At 49.6% G+C, this 17,690-nt stretch overlaps 5 protein-coding genes across 5 annotated transcripts; 4 read left to right on the top strand and 1 right to left on the bottom strand.

The window, feature by feature from the left end:
* The first annotated feature begins 180 nt into the window (after window positions 1-180).
* Window positions 181-2,840, top strand: BJY04DRAFT_157769 (transcription factor domain-containing protein). The gene is made up of 6 exons (XM_073708985.1): window positions 181-532; window positions 652-758; window positions 827-1,135; window positions 1,194-1,631; window positions 1,687-1,952; window positions 2,011-2,840. The coding sequence occupies exons 1-6, from the start codon at window positions 296-298 to the stop codon at window positions 2,721-2,723; spliced, it is 2,070 nt and encodes a 689-aa protein (XP_073574828.1). The 5' UTR covers window positions 181-295; the 3' UTR covers window positions 2,724-2,840.
* A 1,020-nt stretch (window positions 2,841-3,860) lies between these two features.
* Window positions 3,861-5,176, top strand: racA (putative Rho GTPase Rac). Its single transcript, XM_073708984.1, has 6 exons — window positions 3,861-4,127; window positions 4,231-4,263; window positions 4,321-4,379; window positions 4,436-4,616; window positions 4,680-4,912; window positions 4,968-5,176. Exons 1-6 carry the CDS (start codon window positions 4,095-4,097, stop codon window positions 5,026-5,028), a joined length of 600 nt encoding a protein of 199 aa, XP_073574829.1. The 5' UTR covers window positions 3,861-4,094; the 3' UTR covers window positions 5,029-5,176.
* Window positions 5,177-5,781: 605 nt separating this feature from the next.
* On the bottom strand, window positions 5,782-8,259 carry BJY04DRAFT_232494 (SUI1 family translation initiation factor; the record flags this gene model as incomplete). Its single annotated transcript, XM_073719763.1, has 8 exons — window positions 5,782-6,184; window positions 6,244-6,336; window positions 6,430-6,504; window positions 7,609-7,629; window positions 7,693-7,790; window positions 7,973-8,030; window positions 8,096-8,146; window positions 8,223-8,259. 8 exons carry the CDS (start codon window positions 8,257-8,259, stop codon window positions 6,036-6,038), a joined length of 582 nt encoding a protein of 193 aa, XP_073574830.1. The 3' UTR covers window positions 5,782-6,035.
* A 2,092-nt stretch (window positions 8,260-10,351) lies between these two features.
* BJY04DRAFT_157817 (mediator of RNA polymerase II transcription subunit 12) lies at window positions 10,352-16,283 on the top strand. Its single transcript, XM_073708986.1, has 9 exons — window positions 10,352-11,260; window positions 11,332-11,929; window positions 11,981-12,185; window positions 12,244-12,882; window positions 12,935-13,233; window positions 13,282-14,152; window positions 14,205-14,499; window positions 14,560-14,786; window positions 14,835-16,283. Exons 1-9 carry the CDS (start codon window positions 10,636-10,638, stop codon window positions 15,873-15,875), a joined length of 4,800 nt encoding a protein of 1,599 aa, XP_073574831.1. The 5' UTR covers window positions 10,352-10,635; the 3' UTR covers window positions 15,876-16,283.
* A 190-nt stretch (window positions 16,284-16,473) lies between these two features.
* Window positions 16,474-17,632, top strand: BJY04DRAFT_214898 (CIA30 family protein; the record flags this gene model as incomplete). Its single annotated transcript, XM_073715345.1, has 3 exons — window positions 16,474-16,561; window positions 16,622-16,855; window positions 16,911-17,632. The coding sequence occupies 3 exons, from the start codon at window positions 16,474-16,476 to the stop codon at window positions 17,630-17,632; spliced, it is 1,044 nt and encodes a 347-aa protein (XP_073574832.1).
* Window positions 17,633-17,690: the final 58 nt, after the last annotated feature.

Consider the following 17,690-nt stretch of genomic DNA (forward strand, 5'->3'; position numbering starts at 1 on the left):
ATAGCAGACATACAAACTACTCCTGCTCAATATCATAAACCTACTCTATTCTGTACGAAAAAGATGCTCTTGGCTCATAAGGGTCACGTCTGAATACTTAGTAACTAGTGGACACAAGCTAAATGAGTCAGCAACATTTGGAGAACTGCCGAGTATCGCGCTGGGGAACCACCAAAGTTTTCTGCCGATTTCCGGCACCTGCACCAAAGTCCTTGGTTGTCGCATTCTCCATATCGCAGGTGTTCACACACCCCTCGGCTCCATTCCGGCGATTATCAAGTTCTGATTTATACCGATGGACCTGGAATACCGGGGTATTCTGGCACCACATGGATTGCCTCCGCATGCAAATCTGATAACGCCCCCGGGCTCTAGCGACCTTCGGCACAACCCCAGACTTCCGCGTCCACCGACTGGCTTCGACTTCTCAGCCAGAGCCTCGGGACCCGGAGACATGGAAAAGACCCCGCCCACCACGGGGAAGCGGCGGGGTGGATGTCGAAAGGCGTGTAACGAGTGTAAACAGCAGAAGGTAAGCCGAAGTATCCAGAGTACCTGCATCATTCGATGGCCGAAAAAGAGGGTCTATACACATCCTTATTTTCTACCCTGTTAACGTCTGGCTGAACCGTGTCGTATTCATGACGGTAGTTGCGATGTGATATTGTTCAGACTCCCGCCGATGCCTGCTCGCGCTGTCGGCGTCTCCAGATCGAATGCAAGGTCGAGCCTTCTTTCAAACGTATATCGAAGAGGAGGTAAGGATCGTTGTATCGTACTCTGTAGTTCATTTCAGCTGTTGTTCCTTACTGACATCCCCAAACAGGCGAAATGCTGAGATGGAGCGCGAGATTGCAGAGCTCCGTCGGAAACTTGCTACCGATGGAGATCACGCCCAAGCTATCCAAGCTAGGGCTAGTGAAGAAATGTCCCAGTGTTCAGAAGATATATACTGCGGTCCCGATACTGCCAACGCAAATCGAAGCCGGGCTATGTCCACTAAACTGGAACCGCAAACGTTGGCTACACCCTTAACTGTGCATTCTGATGGCCCTATGCTTTCCCCAGAAGACAGTGTCTGGCGACTGGAAGGAGTTTCCCTATCCAGGCAGAGAGTAGCGCGATTATTTGACCAGTATGACGCCCTCATTAAATCTTGGCTTTCGACGATTCTAAATATCTATTGTTTTCAGATTCTTCAAGTTCTATCACCCATTCCTTCCTCTTTTAAACCCACAAAAGCCACCCGAAGAATACTTCCGTCGTTGTCCGTTTCAAGCATGGACAATCATTTGCGTTGCTAGCCGACGCGCTCCATCAGAGCCAGGACTCCTCAGCGCTCTCTCCGGGCCTTTTAGTAGGTTATTATGGTCCACAATCACAAGCGTACCCCAGGATTACCGTGTTGTCAAGGCTCTCTGTCTTCTCTGTACTTGGCCACTTCCTACTACAAGTCAGAGAACTGATGCTACGTTCATGCTTTGTGGGCTCATGATGCAGATTTCCATGCAATTAGGGCTACATCGCCCCGTTCAGGCCGAAGAGTTTACAACGTTTCGAATGGAAGGCCAAGGAGAAGCTGTCAAAGATCGACTACAGACATGGGTTATATGTAACATTGTGGCACAAAAGTGAGTGGAAATCCAAGTTCTTATGGCGTATTGAGACTCATCACTTCTTCGACAGTGTTGCTACCGGCTACGGGCAACCCCCAGGGACGATCTATGATTGGGCGCTTGAACCAAAGTCTCTCCAGGATGCGGATTATCACCCCTCGGAAGATTTGCGGACACGCTTACGCATAGAAAAATTCTGTGACCGGGTTACAAAATCCCTCTACAGTAGCAGCCCGGATCCTGCAGAGTTTATCAGTTCCGAGAAACTTCTTATTGCACAGCTTCTGGAGAGTGAGCTTAGAGAAATGGAACTTGACTTTGGCAGGAGTATCTCTCGTATGGTCCCAAAGAACGCTGCTTCAATTTGTTCATTGCTAATATTGGGGCAAAACAGACATAAATATGATTCAGCTACGAGCTGCTGAGCTCCACTTACGTTACTTTGTGTTCTTAGGTACAAATGCACGAAGCGATGATTTGACGAAATTATTTATTGCAACCACATCTTTCCTCGGTCGAGTACTAGACCTCGAAACTTTTCCTGGGGAGCTGATTGGGCATGCGACGAATTATATACTCCAAATGATCGTGTCGGCTGCATTCGCACTGATGAAACTGCTGAAAAGCGACTTCAGACGGCACATTGACTTTGAACATGGGAAATTACTGTTTAACGGAGCCATCTCGGCTTTGAGGAGGATCAGTGTAATGGATCATGATCGGCCTGTCCGGCTTGCAGATATCTTAGCCCAAATGTGGAATGCAGGCGCCCCTGAGGAGTCTGGAGATGATACACTACTCCTTAAGGTACGCTGCCGCATGAGCATGAGCCATGTTTACGACACGGTCTGGCGCTGGCGGCACCGTTTCCGACCCTTGAAAAACACCGACGATATCCAAGCCGCGACCACCAATCCTAATATCACCACGGCGGCAGTTCCTCGGCAACCTGACGGGTCGCTGGAGGATCCTGAACTGCTATATCCCGCCCACTTTGACCCAGAGGGCGCATTTTTGAATGAAGCAGGATTCTCAGAAGTATTCGATTCGCTCAACTGGGTCTTTGACGGGTTCCCTGATAATTTTGGCGCCCCACCGGTTCTTTGACCGTGGGGGTCTCTAAAAAGTCTGTTCGATTCGGCCTATTCGCAGTGCTTTTAGATTGTTATATCGATTTTTACATTTCCTTCTTTGCTATCGGTTGAGATACCACTTTGAGCAGCTTGCACTGCTTGGACGAGGGATGTCAGGACAGAAACAGTCCGAACAGATGTCACAAAGTGATCATAGCTTTACGAGGTGGATCACCTACCCCGCATGCATTTTGGAGGATTCAAGTGATTATGGGGGAGGAGAGTGGGAGCAAGTAGTAACTAATTGATGATTCTCAGGAAAAAGATAGAAAGCAACGACTGACCAGTGACCACGGACGAACTGTAGCGACCAACAGTTGGTGGTGAGGCTGCAGGGATGATTAGTGCATCGTCTCCGCCAGTTCTCAGCTTCCATGACACCTTGACGCTGGCTCATATGCAAGAGCATTTCATTGGCATCCCAGGAGGTCCTTAGAGGCGTGTGGCTTTCTGACTATCGCGTATAGAACTAGTCAGACAGAGTTATCGTTTTCTTGGAGGCGGACCGCGGTTCCAAAAGCAGACCATGTGTGGTTCAGGAGGGAATTATTCGGTCTCTCAACTTCTCAAGGGATTTGAGAAACTCCCTGTCAATAATTCAATAATATAGGGCCCAAAGGCACAATAAGGTAGTTAAACAACCCTGTATCTACTAACTAGTTATCAGAGGAGAATGTAGAACTACCTACCGAGTCGCTGGTACTGTAGCTGCCAGCATATTGTCATTGCCCATGCCATTGGCGCTGAACCAGCCAGTGCGGGCTGGCTGTTGGTCGGAAGCTTCCCAGACGCCGAGTGCTGTTAATTGTTGAAAAAGACGTCTTGGTTGGCTCTTTGCTATCAAACTAAGTCTACTGATCAGATTGACAACTTCCATTCATCGTTGTCCGAGAGGCTGCGCTAGAAAGGTGAGAGCTCCTTAGTTTCCTCCCTTTCCACCAACCTGAGATCCTCCGACTCGCTCGCTCCATCCCCTCCTTCTTTCTCTCTCTCTCTCTCCCTTCTCTTTCTCCTCCCCGTTTCTTTCTCCTCCTAACAATCGCCGTGACTCTCTTCCTCCATCCTTCTTGTGTTCTTTGTTTCTTTGCAATCTTCTCATTTTGTTCTATATTGTATTTCTCCTCCTTGATCTTCTCCGGCCCCGGTACTGCTCCTCGTCCTTTCCTGACCGATCAATTGGTGTTATTCCTCTCCGTGCGGATACCCCCGTTTCACCTGTCACTGTCCCGTCCTTCCCGCGGCCTCCCTCGTACTCATATTGCTTGTGTCGCTGGATCGATTGATACCTCGAGCTTGCTTAGTTATCCTCAGGATCGTGTATATAGCTTTGGTTATTTGAGCAAGGATGGCGACTGGTCCTGCTACCCAATCTCTTAAGGTCAGAGCATTTCGTCCAAATTTTCTTCTGAACAGAAAATCAAGACGAACAACAAGAAGAAGAAGAAGAAATGGAAAAGCTAACGAGTTGCGCTTGCAAATAGTGTGTCGTGACGGGTGATGGTGCTGTGGGAAAGGTTAGCAGTCCTCTTTCATCAACCAAGGAATCATGCGATAGCTAACTTGTCCGCTAGACATGTCTTCTTATTTCGTATACAACAAACGCCTTCCCCGGCGAATACATTCCTACCGTGTCCGTTGCCACGTCCTTCGCCTGCCTTTAATTCGCTGTTGACACAATGTCCATAGATTTGATAACTATACCGCCAGTGTTATGGTGGACGGCAGACCGATTAGCTTAGGACTCTGGGATACTGCTGGACAGGAAGACTACGACAGACTGCGCCCATTATCTTACCCACAGACCGACGTATTTCTTATTTGCTTCTCTATCGTCAGCCCTCCGTCGTTCGACAACGTTAAGTCAAAGGTACTTGCCTCAACATCAAAGAATACCGCTCAACGCAATCGACCGTAGCTGACTCTCGTGCAGTGGTTTCCGGAGATTGAACATCATGCGCCCAATGTTCCCATAATCTTGGTGGGGACCAAGCTCGATCTACGAGACGATCCCGGGCAGCTTGAGAGCCTCCGTGTGAGGAAGCAGGAGCCTGTTTCATACGAGCAAGCTCTCTCCGTGGCAAAGGAGATACGAGCCCACAAATACTTGGAGTGCTCCGCTCTCACACAACGTAACCTTAAGAGTGTCTTCGACGAGGCCATCCGGTACCCTTTCCCTTAACGCTTCGATCTGTTGTGCGGAAGCTAATGGGAATTTTAGCGCTGTACTCAACCCTCGACCTGCTACGAAACAAAGGAACAAGAAGTGTACGATTCTATGAAGCACGGCACCTCATCAATGCTATATATCTCTCTCATCCTCCCGACTAATACTATAAATAACTAATCCGGCGTTTCGGTTGCTGGGGTCTCTTCCGATTTCCGCAAGATGATGATCTTTTGAGTACTTCTTTGTCCACCTCACCGGGTGTCATGATTCTGATGTTCTGTTTTTCATGTCCTTCTCCTTTTATTCGAGCTCAGGAGAAATCATGAGAGCGCCCCTGGTATCGCGCAACTGCTTCTTTCCTTCGAATTATCGTTGTATAAAGATGTAGTATGCCACACAATACCATGTATGCATTTTTCTTTCTACCAGATGTACATGCAGAAGGCGTCAAGGTGGATTTGTACTTGCGATGATCGTCGAGAAGCTAGTCCTGATCTAAAGGGTTTTTCTTTTTTGATAACGGAGCCGACGACGCTAAGGTTGATACAACTGGCACGCGGGCTGAATTCTATCTGTCCCTCACTGTTCGGTAATGGCCTAGCTAGACAGCGTATGATGATCGCGAACTTCTCCTGGATGGGCGGGTGCTTACTGCTACCCAGTAAACTTCATAAGTCAAATCCTCTCACAGCTTTTATTGCCGAGAAATATCTAGAGATCATGCCAGGAGCAGAGGGGATAAAGTAGGATGTGAAGATATTCCGTAAAATAAGACAGGGCTGACTGGCTTGTGCTAGCTACCTGGCGAGATACTAAGAATAATACTGAAGTCACGAAATCCCCCTCAAGAACCCTTCTATGTTGGTAGGTACTTCGATACGGATATCCCTCCCAAATTGCCCGTTCACGATTCCTAGGGACGAGTTGACTCGTGCATCGGTTCGACAAAGGCCCAAGTCCAGCATACCGGGTATAGGAATAGCCTAACCAACCAGTATATTTGCAGATGTTGCTGAATGCAATGAATAGGCGGGCAACGATAGGCGACTTGCCGCGGTCGCTATCCCAAGGGTAACGTGGACTGGGAAGAAGGGACCGGAACGGGGTGTGGCTTCTGCCTTAGAAACCGTGAACCTTGATGGTCTTGGCATCAAGCTCAAGACCCTCCTTCTTGTCGGTCAAGAATTCCTGAACATCCTTACGCTGATCTCCTTGGAGCTGAATCACCTCACCCATCTCGGTGTCGTTGACGATGGTGCCATTGCAAGCTGAAGAAAGATACGTTAGCTATGCTTTAAATGGGACGGCAATGGCCCGCGAAGCATACCAAACTTCTTCTTGATCACCTTCAAGATCTTTTTCTGATCGAACTTCTTAGGGAGACCCTGGACCGTGGTCAAGGTCTTACGACCATTGCGCTCTGCAGGGAGTATGTTAGTCCAGAACAAGGACGGTCAGGTCGAAACCTGGGATCATGATGAGGTATGATAGTGAGATCGGGGGGAGGACGTACGTTGAATCCGTATATGGATGTAATTTTGAGACTGCTTAGTCTCGCCGGTGTCTTCGTCAGCTTCGGCGAAGGGGTCTGTAGGAGCACGTGTCAGCCCAGATTCGTGACCATAATCTACCCCGCCGAAGGGCCCACGTATGTCGCAAGAGGCTGAGCAACGAACAAAAGCGAACCCAACCGATAATAGTTCAACTGAATGTGAGCTTCAGAACACCGTGCTGTCGCCAGCAACCGGTGGTTCTTTGCAATGAATGCAGAGGTGAAAGATGATAACGAAAGGGGTGGCAAAGCCTTACCGAAGGTCTTGAGGTTTTCGATGGACATAAACTCGGCCTTTTGACGGGAACGGCCCTTAAAAGCGGTTTCTGTTGATAAAGTCTGGAGAGGAGATCTGAGTCTCTGGAATAGGAATCGCAAGTTGGTGAGATTCGAGTAAAGCGTGAAACTTGAATGGAGATGATGAGGTCGGAAGGAAGAAAGGGAAGGAAGATCCTTTTGAGGGGCGCGGCTGCGATTTAGTGGCCTTGTGGGGGAAGGCGGTGTACACGTGACTCACTTCATTGACTGCGACTTTGGGCTGGATATCTTTGTTTCTGATGATTCCTGCAGCCTCGAGCAGCCTTGTACTACCCTGAACCTCCTTCCAAGAGTTGAGTCTACACCTACCGGTGGGAGAATCCAACATGTACTAAGAATTGCACCTGGTGGCCCGATCCATCTGCGACAGTGGCCACCAGTGGCGAAATCCCCTCTGTCACTATTGCCCCAACATCGCGGGGCGTTGTATCTCGAATCGTGACTACGATTCTATGGCCCCCAGAGCGACCATGAGCAAATAGTATTCAATTAATTAAACCAGTAAGACAAATCCCGCGCCTACGCCACTGTGACAAGAGGGCCAGTTCACAACTTATGTTACACCTCGTCGCGAATGCCGAACTTTTTCCATGGTAAACATCACAGCAGCAGAAAGAGTTAAAAATGAGTACATACATTTTGTTCACAATTACTCAACACGGGTCCATTGCAAGCTTCCTCATGGGGACGGAGTGGGCGAGGGAATGGAAGCAGAGCCGCCTCGAGCAGCTGGTGGAGGGAGGAAGATTGGAAGGTATGTCTGGGGAGTTGAAGTTAGAATCGCATAGGTAGTCTTTCGGAGAGATGGAGGAGCGCGTTGACGTACAACAGCCAACGCCATTACTAAGTTTGCGTTAAAATTAGTCCATGAACACATTCAATATAGATATCGTTAGATCAACGCACAGGACATTCCAACGGACATGTATGCTGGTGTAGTAGCAGTCTTCTTCTGTTCCGCGGTCTCACCAAGCCAGGACTGGAGCGAAAAGACAAAAGCGACCCTGTTGCTGGTCAATTAACCTTATTCTTATGTGAAAGGGGAGCGGCATACCATCCAATCATCCTAAGCAGCATGAGAGATCAGCTGGAATTCCAACGCCGACAACAGGCGCTCTGCCAATTCCAGAGACATACCTGTTTCTTGTGAACATCTGTTGAGTTGAGTTATAAGTAACAATTCAACCTGAAGGGGGCTCGGAGTGCACCCACCGCTGCCATAGGCATTGTGCTCGACATGGCACCTATTCCAGCAATCAGCTTGCATCTTCTGCATTGCGCGACTCAAAGTCTCCGAGACTATATATACCGGTCATATCCGCATCGTTCTTGTCTTTCGGGGGGTCAACGTAAGGAATAGCTGTACGATTGGCAACGTTAGTCCATGAGGTTCTCGGCGGGAAACAGGATAGTCTGGGGTTGTTTCGGGAAGATACCAAGGTCTAGCCTCCGCATATCTTTGTTGGACGTCATCTTTGGTTCGTTCACTTCGTAGTTGGTCCTGCGAAACTCACGGTTGAAACCCCAGATGCGAGGCGGCCGCGATGCTGGCATGAACGGCCGGGACCTCTGGGCACCTGCGGTGGTCGCCAAGCCTAAAGCGGCAAGTCTAGTTTGGCTTGGGCCGAGGCCAGCCTCACGGTCCAGAATGAACCTAAATCAGTGCCATCTCAGCCAAGATCAACAAGATCAAACATCTTTTTGACCTATCTCTGGAGGCCAGCATGAACCCAGACCCAGGCTGTTTGCTGTTTTATGAATCCCATAGTCATCAACAGAGCATACATAACAAAGCTCAAACTATTTAGACTGGTCTTGACAATAATGAGCAAGGTCAACTGATCCCGAGCAAGTTTTCTGACTCGCATTCTACTGATGAAGCATGTGCATGATAAGAAAACAACAAATGAGGGTTGCCCTGGGCCGAGAAAAGTGCGCTGCTTCATAAAGTACTGTACTCAGTAAGTAATTTGTTTTGGTCATGGTACCACTGCACGCAGAGACAGAGTTTGTTTGACTGCAAGGTGCGTGAGCTGTCCACCCTCGTCGAGGACTGGGCTTCAAAGCTCATTCATACACCGTCTAGTACCGTCGCGCGTGCCCGTCTTAGCCTGCTTTGTGACGGCTCCCTTTCCCTGGCCTGCATCTGGGATGAGTAATGCCAATGTTAAGAGTAATACTAAATAAGTGATAGGAATGTAATCCGGCTAAAGTCTATCGCAAAAGGGCGAAGACAGCGCGTCAATGTCGGCCTCTAACTAATTATCATACGGTGTGTCATGCCACACTGTCTTCGAACCGCAGGGCGAGGACCGAGGAAGCAGTGGGTATTATTTGTTGTTGTGGCAGCCTCTTCAGGGATATGCTAGGCAAGCTGGAAATGGGGTCATTATCCTTGAATGACCTGATCGAAATCGTCGGCAAAAGTATGTAAGGGGTTTCTCGCAGAAGCTGCAGGTGTATGAAGATCCATCCCACGTCTCCTATGTGTCTGAAAGTCCAGCCGCCAGCGAGCGGCGGACAGGGGAGTAACCGACCCCGTAGGATTCCGTAAGGGTCGCACTCTTAGTGCTAGGGGTCAGTTACGTTAACATTTCCCAATTAGAAGGCCAAAGCTCGCAATCAGCGGGATTTCCGTCGTCTGATGCCAAGCCGAAGGGGAGTTGCCGGGAATCCGACGGTTCCGTAGCAGCGTACCCAGGTCTCAGCAACGAGCCCTGCAAGCCAAGAACTGAGTAAGAACAGAGTACAGAGTACTCGTCCAAGAAAAGAAACAGATGCCAGAGCCTGCGGAGAAGCCCGGAGGATGTAGTTGTACGGAGCACAAAGAAGACTGTGCTGCAGGAAATAATGTTCCGTGCTAATGCATGGCTAGCAGGCGTTCCTCTGTTTAAGAGAATCTGATGTAGAGTTCTCTGGAATCATGGCAAATGCACTCCCTCGATACAATTAGGCACAACATGCAGAATCATCCCATTCCTTTTAGGCTTATTCCGGTTTTTCCAACACCCATGCATAGTCACTCCAGTAGCCATTGGAGGGTAACTACCTTCGTCGGACGAAAGATTCCTTTTAGTGTATCTAGTTTGCCGTAATGTTACCGAGTGTCAAAGTGGACACCCCCGGAAATGGACCAGATAACGTAAGTTACCGTTTAATGGCGGTAATCTATCATGATGGCTCTCCACTTGATGCTCTCTCGACTACTCTTCCGTCTGCTCAAGATTTAGTTATGGTGGCTCTGTTTTATGTTCTTGGCTCTTCTGATTATTACCAGTAGTCAAGGCTGGACAGGTGGTCAAATCCAGTTCTGCTCAATCAGTTTGTTCCGTTGTTGAGGGATCGATCATCTTTATTATTGCTGTACAGAGTACGTATCTCGGCCTCCGTCCTCGGCCCCATCCATTCCTTGTCCCTTGTCTGGCAGTGGGTTGGCTGTATCATCTTCCGGGCTGCTTCTGCATCTCTCTCTTCGAAATTCCTTGCCTATCTTTTATCCTTATTATTATCATTCCCCCAGCTCGGTGGAACTGCATCGCTGCAGTGTCCCGTCAGCCACCTCAGGGCTCTCCGATCCACGGGCGTTATTTACCGCTTCTATTCCACTCCTCCTGAACCTTCAAAGTTCAGGCTTGAAGTCTAGCCGGCCCCGATTATTGATCTACGAACTCGGTCAAGCTTCGATTCTGTTGGGGGCATTCAGATATCCTATGATTATCACCATCAATCACGCGAACAGTCCCCTCCACCGCCGAGTCGATCATTCTATTCTTATTTCTCCGAGTCGCCTCCCGAACGAGCCGCTTCAATGATAAACCACCAGCCGCCTGAATACACGATGAAGTTGACATGATACCTCACTCTTCCGCCGGTGCTCAGTCCCGGGGCCATCCCCTGCGCAGCTTCGATAATGGCCCTGGACGTGTGGATTCTTTCCAGCCCGTCAGTACCATAGCTGATTCGCGGCCCGATGCGCAGCCTACGCCTGGCTTGTCGCAGCCGCATGTCGGGCAACCGGCCGTCATCGACCTCACATCAGGTGTGAGTGATGCGCAGGAGAGGGAACCCCCGGCGAAGCGTCAAAAGCTAGAAAACTCGGCTGCGCCGACCACGACCACGAACAATGCCAGTCCCACAGCAACGACTGGGGGCGAGTCTCGGGATACACCAACAAGCACGAGCCAAAAACCCAACTTGCTCTCCTTGCGTGGTCGCCCAGTGTGGTCCTTCCAGGCGATGTTATCGGAGACGGGCAGCAGCGGAGAAGCCATAGAGGACTACCCAGTTTCGACTCCGTCAGGCAAAAGACCTGCATCGCCGCCGCCGTTACCTCATCTGCCCTGGAAGAGTACAGCAACAGAGGACTCGGAGACTCATAGGACCAAGCCACCGGACGCGGGAATTGTGAAGAAAGTGCAAACTACTCCTTTTCGCGTTGAGGTACCGTCTGCTGCACCGGTTTTCAAAGGAGACAGTAGGTAGCTCCGGCTAGCCCATATATTATATTAGGACGACACCGCTGACAGAGTATTGAACATCATCCAGAAGTTGCGGATTTCTCACCATGGACGGGAAACCATCCGGAGGATGTCCTAAACGAGCAGTCAGTGAAACAAGGGCATTACGATCGCACGCAGGTCTCTCAACCCGAATCCAACACCGCACGCCCATCACTCTATGCGCAACTAAAGCACCGCTCTGGATTACAGATGCTTTCTTCTGTTTTCATGGCTGCGCTAGAGAAAAGACAGAGTCACACCGCGGTCACTGCACCGTCAAACTTTAAGCCGCCTCCTCGCGTCACTTTGACGGACAACAAAAGAGAGGCATGGCTTCGTGACCTTGCCAATCCTTCTGTACCCTTACGCAGATTAAGCCGAACAATTCCACATGGTATCAGAGGCAAGGCACTTCTTGATCAATGTTTGAACAAGTGGATTCCAGTGACCCGCGCCGTGTGGCTTGCAAAGTGCGTTGGCGCCAATGAGATTCGAGCTTTCAAGAGAAAGGGCACGAGCGGCTCTCTTGCAGTAGGACTAGAGGCCAAATGGGTTCGCGAGTGGACAAGCGGCGTCCAGCAATTTCTTGAGGGGGTAATCGGAGTCTGTGGCTCCGCGGACTGGAAATTAAAAATGACTTATGCGTACGTATGACAGCCACTACAACCTGCTCAGGAAATGCTGACATCCGGCAGGGCAAGCCTAGCTGCTCGGTTATTTTCTGAGCGTCTACTTGATCATGAACAGTATTTTACTTGGTTTCTATCCTCAATGGAGAACGCGTCGCTTAACATGATTCCTGTCTGGCTGCTGTTACTTGGTATCTACTGGGATAGTATATTGCGGTATAGGAAACGCGGTCGACAATTGGCTGAGGTGCTACTCGGAAAGCTAAGACAGGTATGCCAAAGTCACGTCCCTTATTGGTAAAATAAAAAGGGTCTAACGGTTGTTGCAGGTAACGGAACTCAGACGGCCTACACTGTTACAGCCACTGACCGAGCGGCTATCGTGCTGCCTAAGAAAGTTGGTTCTCGAAAATACCTCTTCAGTAGTACTTCCGAATACTTGGGAGACATACAAAGGCCATGTCCGCTCTTGTTTGAAAATGGAAGAAAACACTGATAAAACTGTCTTTGACTACCTTGCGGAACGCAATGCTCGCGTCCAATTGCCACGGTCCCCACCGCAGTCGACACAGCAATCCGCGCAGTCACGGGTCATTCAGCTGTTCGACTCTGTCCATTCGTCACACGATATAACTTCTACCTCCGTAGCATGTTTGAGTGTGCTCGAAGATAGGATAGCGCTCGTCGCTAAGCTCTTGGAATGGTCAGCGACTCGGTTCAAAGCCGGCCTCCACCGTGTGTACACAGCAGCTCGGCTTTTGCGAAAGTGGAAAATGTCCGGAATTGATGTTGACTCCTACATTGTCTCATACTTGAGTACGATTCAAAGCACATCTCAACTGGATATGGACAGCATCTATCACGTTATTTCCGAGCTTGTGCGGTCCCAGACCTTTTCCATTAGCAGATACCTGCAGCGCCTCATAGCCCAAGGTGTTGCTCGTAGATATGCTATCGATGATAACAAGGTACGTTGTTCCATGAAAGTGGAGGCGGTCAGCTCGCTCATGTGTGTTTAAGGCTATCTCAGGTGATATATGTCTTCTCGCCCAGCTTCCTACGAGTCGTTTGCCAGATCATATTTGCAATCTTCGTCACACGCTCCTGGCCCGTGCTGGGTTATCAGTGTCGGAAGAAAGCTCCAATCTACAAATTCTGAAGTCTTCTATTAGTGAACGGCTGCCGAAAATCTTCCCTGGCTTCATTCGCAGTACCACGGCCTCTGAACCCCAGCAGCTCAAGTTGACTTGGGCTGTCAAGTCCGAGATCAGTATGTGGATCCGGCAGGGGGTAGCTAAACATCTAAGGAATACTACCAGGTGGGCATTGTCGGGTTGATCTCAAGGTACCTTGGCTAACTAGTGCAGGAAAATTATTGGCGGACCACTCTCTGTTGACTTGAAGATTTCGGCTCTCACTTCAGAGGAGTTCTATTTCGTTCGAGATATTTTAGAAGGCTTCGGAGACCTGTCAATTCTAGCAGATGTGCTCAAGCAAGCTACAAACTGCGAGGACAACGTCGTACTTGCATCGGTTTCTGATACAATCAATTATCATTTCGAAGCCCTGGCGGTTATCGGCGCAACATCAGATTTGTTCAGAGGACTGATTGGATCTTATGCTCGCCTCAAAAGATTCAGCGCTTTAAACCTGGATTTTGTTTTCTCGCTAATCGAGCTTGGGCTGCGGCTACCCGATGAGTCCGGCACTGTTGCTCTTCTCCGACAAGACCTTGCTCGCATCGAGAGCAAATCGGCGTTAACAGCACCATCGCCACTATCGGATCATATTCCGTCAACCTTTAGTGAGGCCGATGCTTCTTTTCAGGATAAGTTGGACCAGCTCGTGTCTTCTGGAAATGGTATCGACGAGTCTACTATGAGTACGATGTTCAACTCGCTCGCCAAGATTTTGGAAATTGGCAACGGTACAACCAACTTGTCGGTCAACGATGCGAGCAGATATCTAGCCTACCTACGGCCTTTCAACTCTAAATACTTTGATGCGTTGCTAGTACGATATATATGTGGTCTTTTGAGGTCTTCGACTCGCCCCCCAATGTCTCGGATTGTTTCCCCTCTCATTGGGGTTGGCTGCGTCACTATACACAGCTTCGTTCTCTTGGTCAAGAAGCTTTCGGCCCCCGGAAAACCTGGGGCGGCAATTCCAGACCCGGACAGCTTGCGGCTGGATCTACTTGAACTTCTTGTACCACAACAGTGGAATACTGTGGACCTGGTATGCCCAATATTGTGTTTGTTTAAGTCTCACTATTAACCTTCAACGATAGGTTGTCTATCGCTTTCGCCTAGCCCAAAAGGAGTTTCTGGGCAAGCATCCCGAGAGTGCTTTGAGCATAATCAATGACGCAGTTCCGCTACTCAATTCAGTCCAGCAGAAAGTAGAGCGAGGACCAATGCGCTCCGACCTTGCGATATGTGCCGCGGCTTTGCTACGCACACTTCTTGCGCAGGACTCAAACCTCGTGACGCAGTACTGTATGCAGAAAATCGTCTGCCATTCACCCTTTACGACTGTTTTACACAAGGCTATTGATTATTTTCTGGGTTTCGACTTCCAGGCTGGTTTGTCTTTCCCCCGATATTGTATTGGTATGATTTCTTCGCCAGCTAACACTTGCTTAGAAGCCGAGCCTAGTTCTCAAGCGGAGCAAGTAATTCTCATGAACAATGACTTCTCACTTCCATTTTGCCAGCTAAAACTTCAGCTTTTGTTCAACTCAAAGCTTAACAATGAGGTCAAGAACACTATAGTTGATGTCATGTTCAAAGCCGCAGTAGCAGACTCTCGTTCCAAAAGGTCTCACTGGGTGGGTTTGGTCAATTTGATGAGCCCAGATGCAGCCCGACAAGTACGTCCTATACCTTTAGATACTCCTTTCATTTGCTGATTTGCAAAGATTCGGGAACGAGCAGAAAGCAGTTTCTTCTCTGTCCCGCTGTTCGACGAATCCTCAGAGGGACCGACTGGGTCTACTGACGCAATCAACCCAAGCTCTATTGAAAGCGCGAGGCTATACCTTACAATCATCGAGAAGCTAGCCTACAGCATTCCTGAAGCTGGGGTCCAATCTGTGGCGCCACTTCTCGTCGAGAGACTAGACTTCCTACTCCAAAGGCTCATCACAATGCAGACGAGCCCGAATAGCGTTCCGGAAAATAGGAACGGTACAAGCTCTGGTCCAGCTGTTATGTTTCGCTTTAACTTTGAGCGCTCCCTCGCGTTTTGGTTCTCGGCTTTGCTCAGAATTACCGTCCTCCATCGATCTGCCTTTATTGCACCGCCTCCCCTTGGCTCTAAAACCAGTGGCCTACAGGAACAGACCCGCTTGCTAGTATCTATCTTCTGCATTTCATTAGCTCGCTTGCCTGATAATATTCTCCGCCTCTTTCCTACTACCAACTATTTCCCCCACACAATCCAACCTGAAAATATTCGGCCATGTCCTGGAATCCTGCTGCAAACCCACGCGCTTGATGTCGCAGCGTCTCTTATCGATACCTTCCCGGATGAAGCGCGTCACCAATGCGCGCGCTTTCTCAAAGAGAAATGCCCTCCTTTCCTGCAGTCCCAGAACGACCGCCGATTTCTCTATCTTCTGGGACCTATGACAGATACGGCTACTCTTAACTCTCAGCTACCTGCGTCGGTTTCATCCCCTGCTGCTAGCGGCTCTACTCCCACCCCTACACCCTCAACCACTCTCGGCGGAACCCCAACTCAAACGCAACACGCAATCCCTTCTACTGGAATGCTTCCCGGACTATCCGAGGACACATACTCCGCCGCCGACCGTCTTCGCGTCCAGCACCGCGGTCGCATTATAGGACCGTATCCAGTACGGCCTTGGGAGCTTCTTGAGGATGCGGCTCCGCTTGTCGGGGTCAATGATACAGCAGTGAGCCTGAGGCTTTTCGACGCCAGGCGCGTCAGGGCTTGAGGCCCTCTCATTACATAGTGCTCTTCATGAGTACAGCCTTTATATTCACTTCGTTAGGTGGAAATTTGCATATACGCACCATTTGAGTGGGTTATTCCAATCACCTCTTCTATTTTAGCCTTTTACTCTTCATGATACCACACACGGCTCATTATATTCCCGTTCGCTCATTTCCAAGCTCGTGCTTCTTGGATAACTCGGAGGCCACACTTTTCCTTGTCTATTTGATTATACCAGGAGGTTTGGGCATTGCATCTGCTATAATTGTTTGGATCACTTGCTTGGGATGTATATATAGAATTTTTGGCGTTTATAGTGGACAGGGCGGACTACAGGGCTTGTGTATGACTTAAGTTTTGAATCATGGCTTGTAAGGCATTAGAATACACACTATCATACTTTTGGGGTGCTCATAGTCATGTTATTATCTAGATAGTCACCAATTGTCTCAGGGCTGTTTAGGTAGATGGTTCTGCCAGGCGGTGAACCATCACGACGTCATATCGCCTGAGGCACCCGCAGCCGAGTCTCTCTGAGCTTTCTCTAAGAGCAAGGGTTTGGAGCTGTTGCCCATTGCCAGCTCAAGAATTTTCTTATCATGTTCCCTACGGCCAGATGCCTCGCTGCAAAGCCCCCGGGCTTTTTCAAACGAAGCGCGGAGGAGCTGGGCCGACTGTCAAGAATTGGTGCGTCTTTAACGTCCCCAGGGAGTGTGCTAATCAGCTAATGGGCGCATCATGAGCTAGTCTGGAACACGGAAACCCTTCACGTACCTACAAAACCATATCACCTACTGAATTTTGAGGATGAGTCGACTGTCATGGCGTGCAAAACCATGGCCGATCGGGCTGTTGGGGGATTCAGCACCGCGAGCTTAGACTACATCCCTGAAGATCCCTCCTCAGATACGCCCGCACATGCAAGATTCCATGGGAGCATCTCCACAAAGCTACCGAACAATTGGAGGGTAGAGAGGACAGGTATATGCCTCTTCCAATACTTGAAGAGAGCTGTCATTAACGCGCGCTTGACCAGGTTACGCCGCTTTCCGCAATCAGGATCGGGGGCTCTGGCTCTTTGGCCGACTATACTGGGATGTCGACCCATATGCTTTTCTAGCACTACGAGTCAAGTCTGACGGCCGACGGTACACCGTCAATATCCAGACCGACTCCATTGTCGAGACCGATATCCACCAACATCGACTATACACGCGCCACCACCGTGTGCGCGAGTTGCCTTCTTTTCTTGAGGAGGATCAGCTTTCATCCTACGAAGCGGAAGAGTCACCGGAGCTTACTGATACCATGTATCCGAACGGAATTCCCCCATCTTTATCTGATGTTCCCCCACCTTCCACCATTATGTCCTCTTCGACGGCTACAACGTCCGGTTCGACCGGATGGGAGACTATTTTCTTGCCTTTCAACTCATTCGTCCGTACAAATCATGGGATGGTCGTCGAGCCTCAGTCGTCAATCATCCGTCAGCGTGTGAAGAGCGTGGGAATTGGTTTGACGGACCGGGTTGAGGGTCCCTATGATCTTCGAATCCACCGTATCTGGGCTACGAATGGAATGAGCGAAGGGGAGGCCGAGGAGGAACGGCGAATCTGCGGAGCAGATGCTTTACCTGTCGACGAGGGTGTTCGAACAAACTGGACAAGACCCGCTACCTTGAATACGGCCGATTCTCAGAGAAAAGGGAAGGAGAATAAAGCGAAGGGGCTCAAAGGACTACGCGATGAATGGGACTGAGCAGGCGGTGGCGACCTCGATTGTACAGTACATTTCTCTAATTTGCTCCATGTTTGGG

The sequence above is a fragment of the Aspergillus karnatakaensis genome (assembly GCF_047715665.1).
Source record: "Aspergillus karnatakaensis strain CBS 102800 unplaced genomic scaffold BJY04scaffold_8, whole genome shotgun sequence".
In the NCBI taxonomy this organism is placed as follows: domain Eukaryota; kingdom Fungi; phylum Ascomycota; class Eurotiomycetes; order Eurotiales; family Aspergillaceae; genus Aspergillus; species Aspergillus karnatakaensis.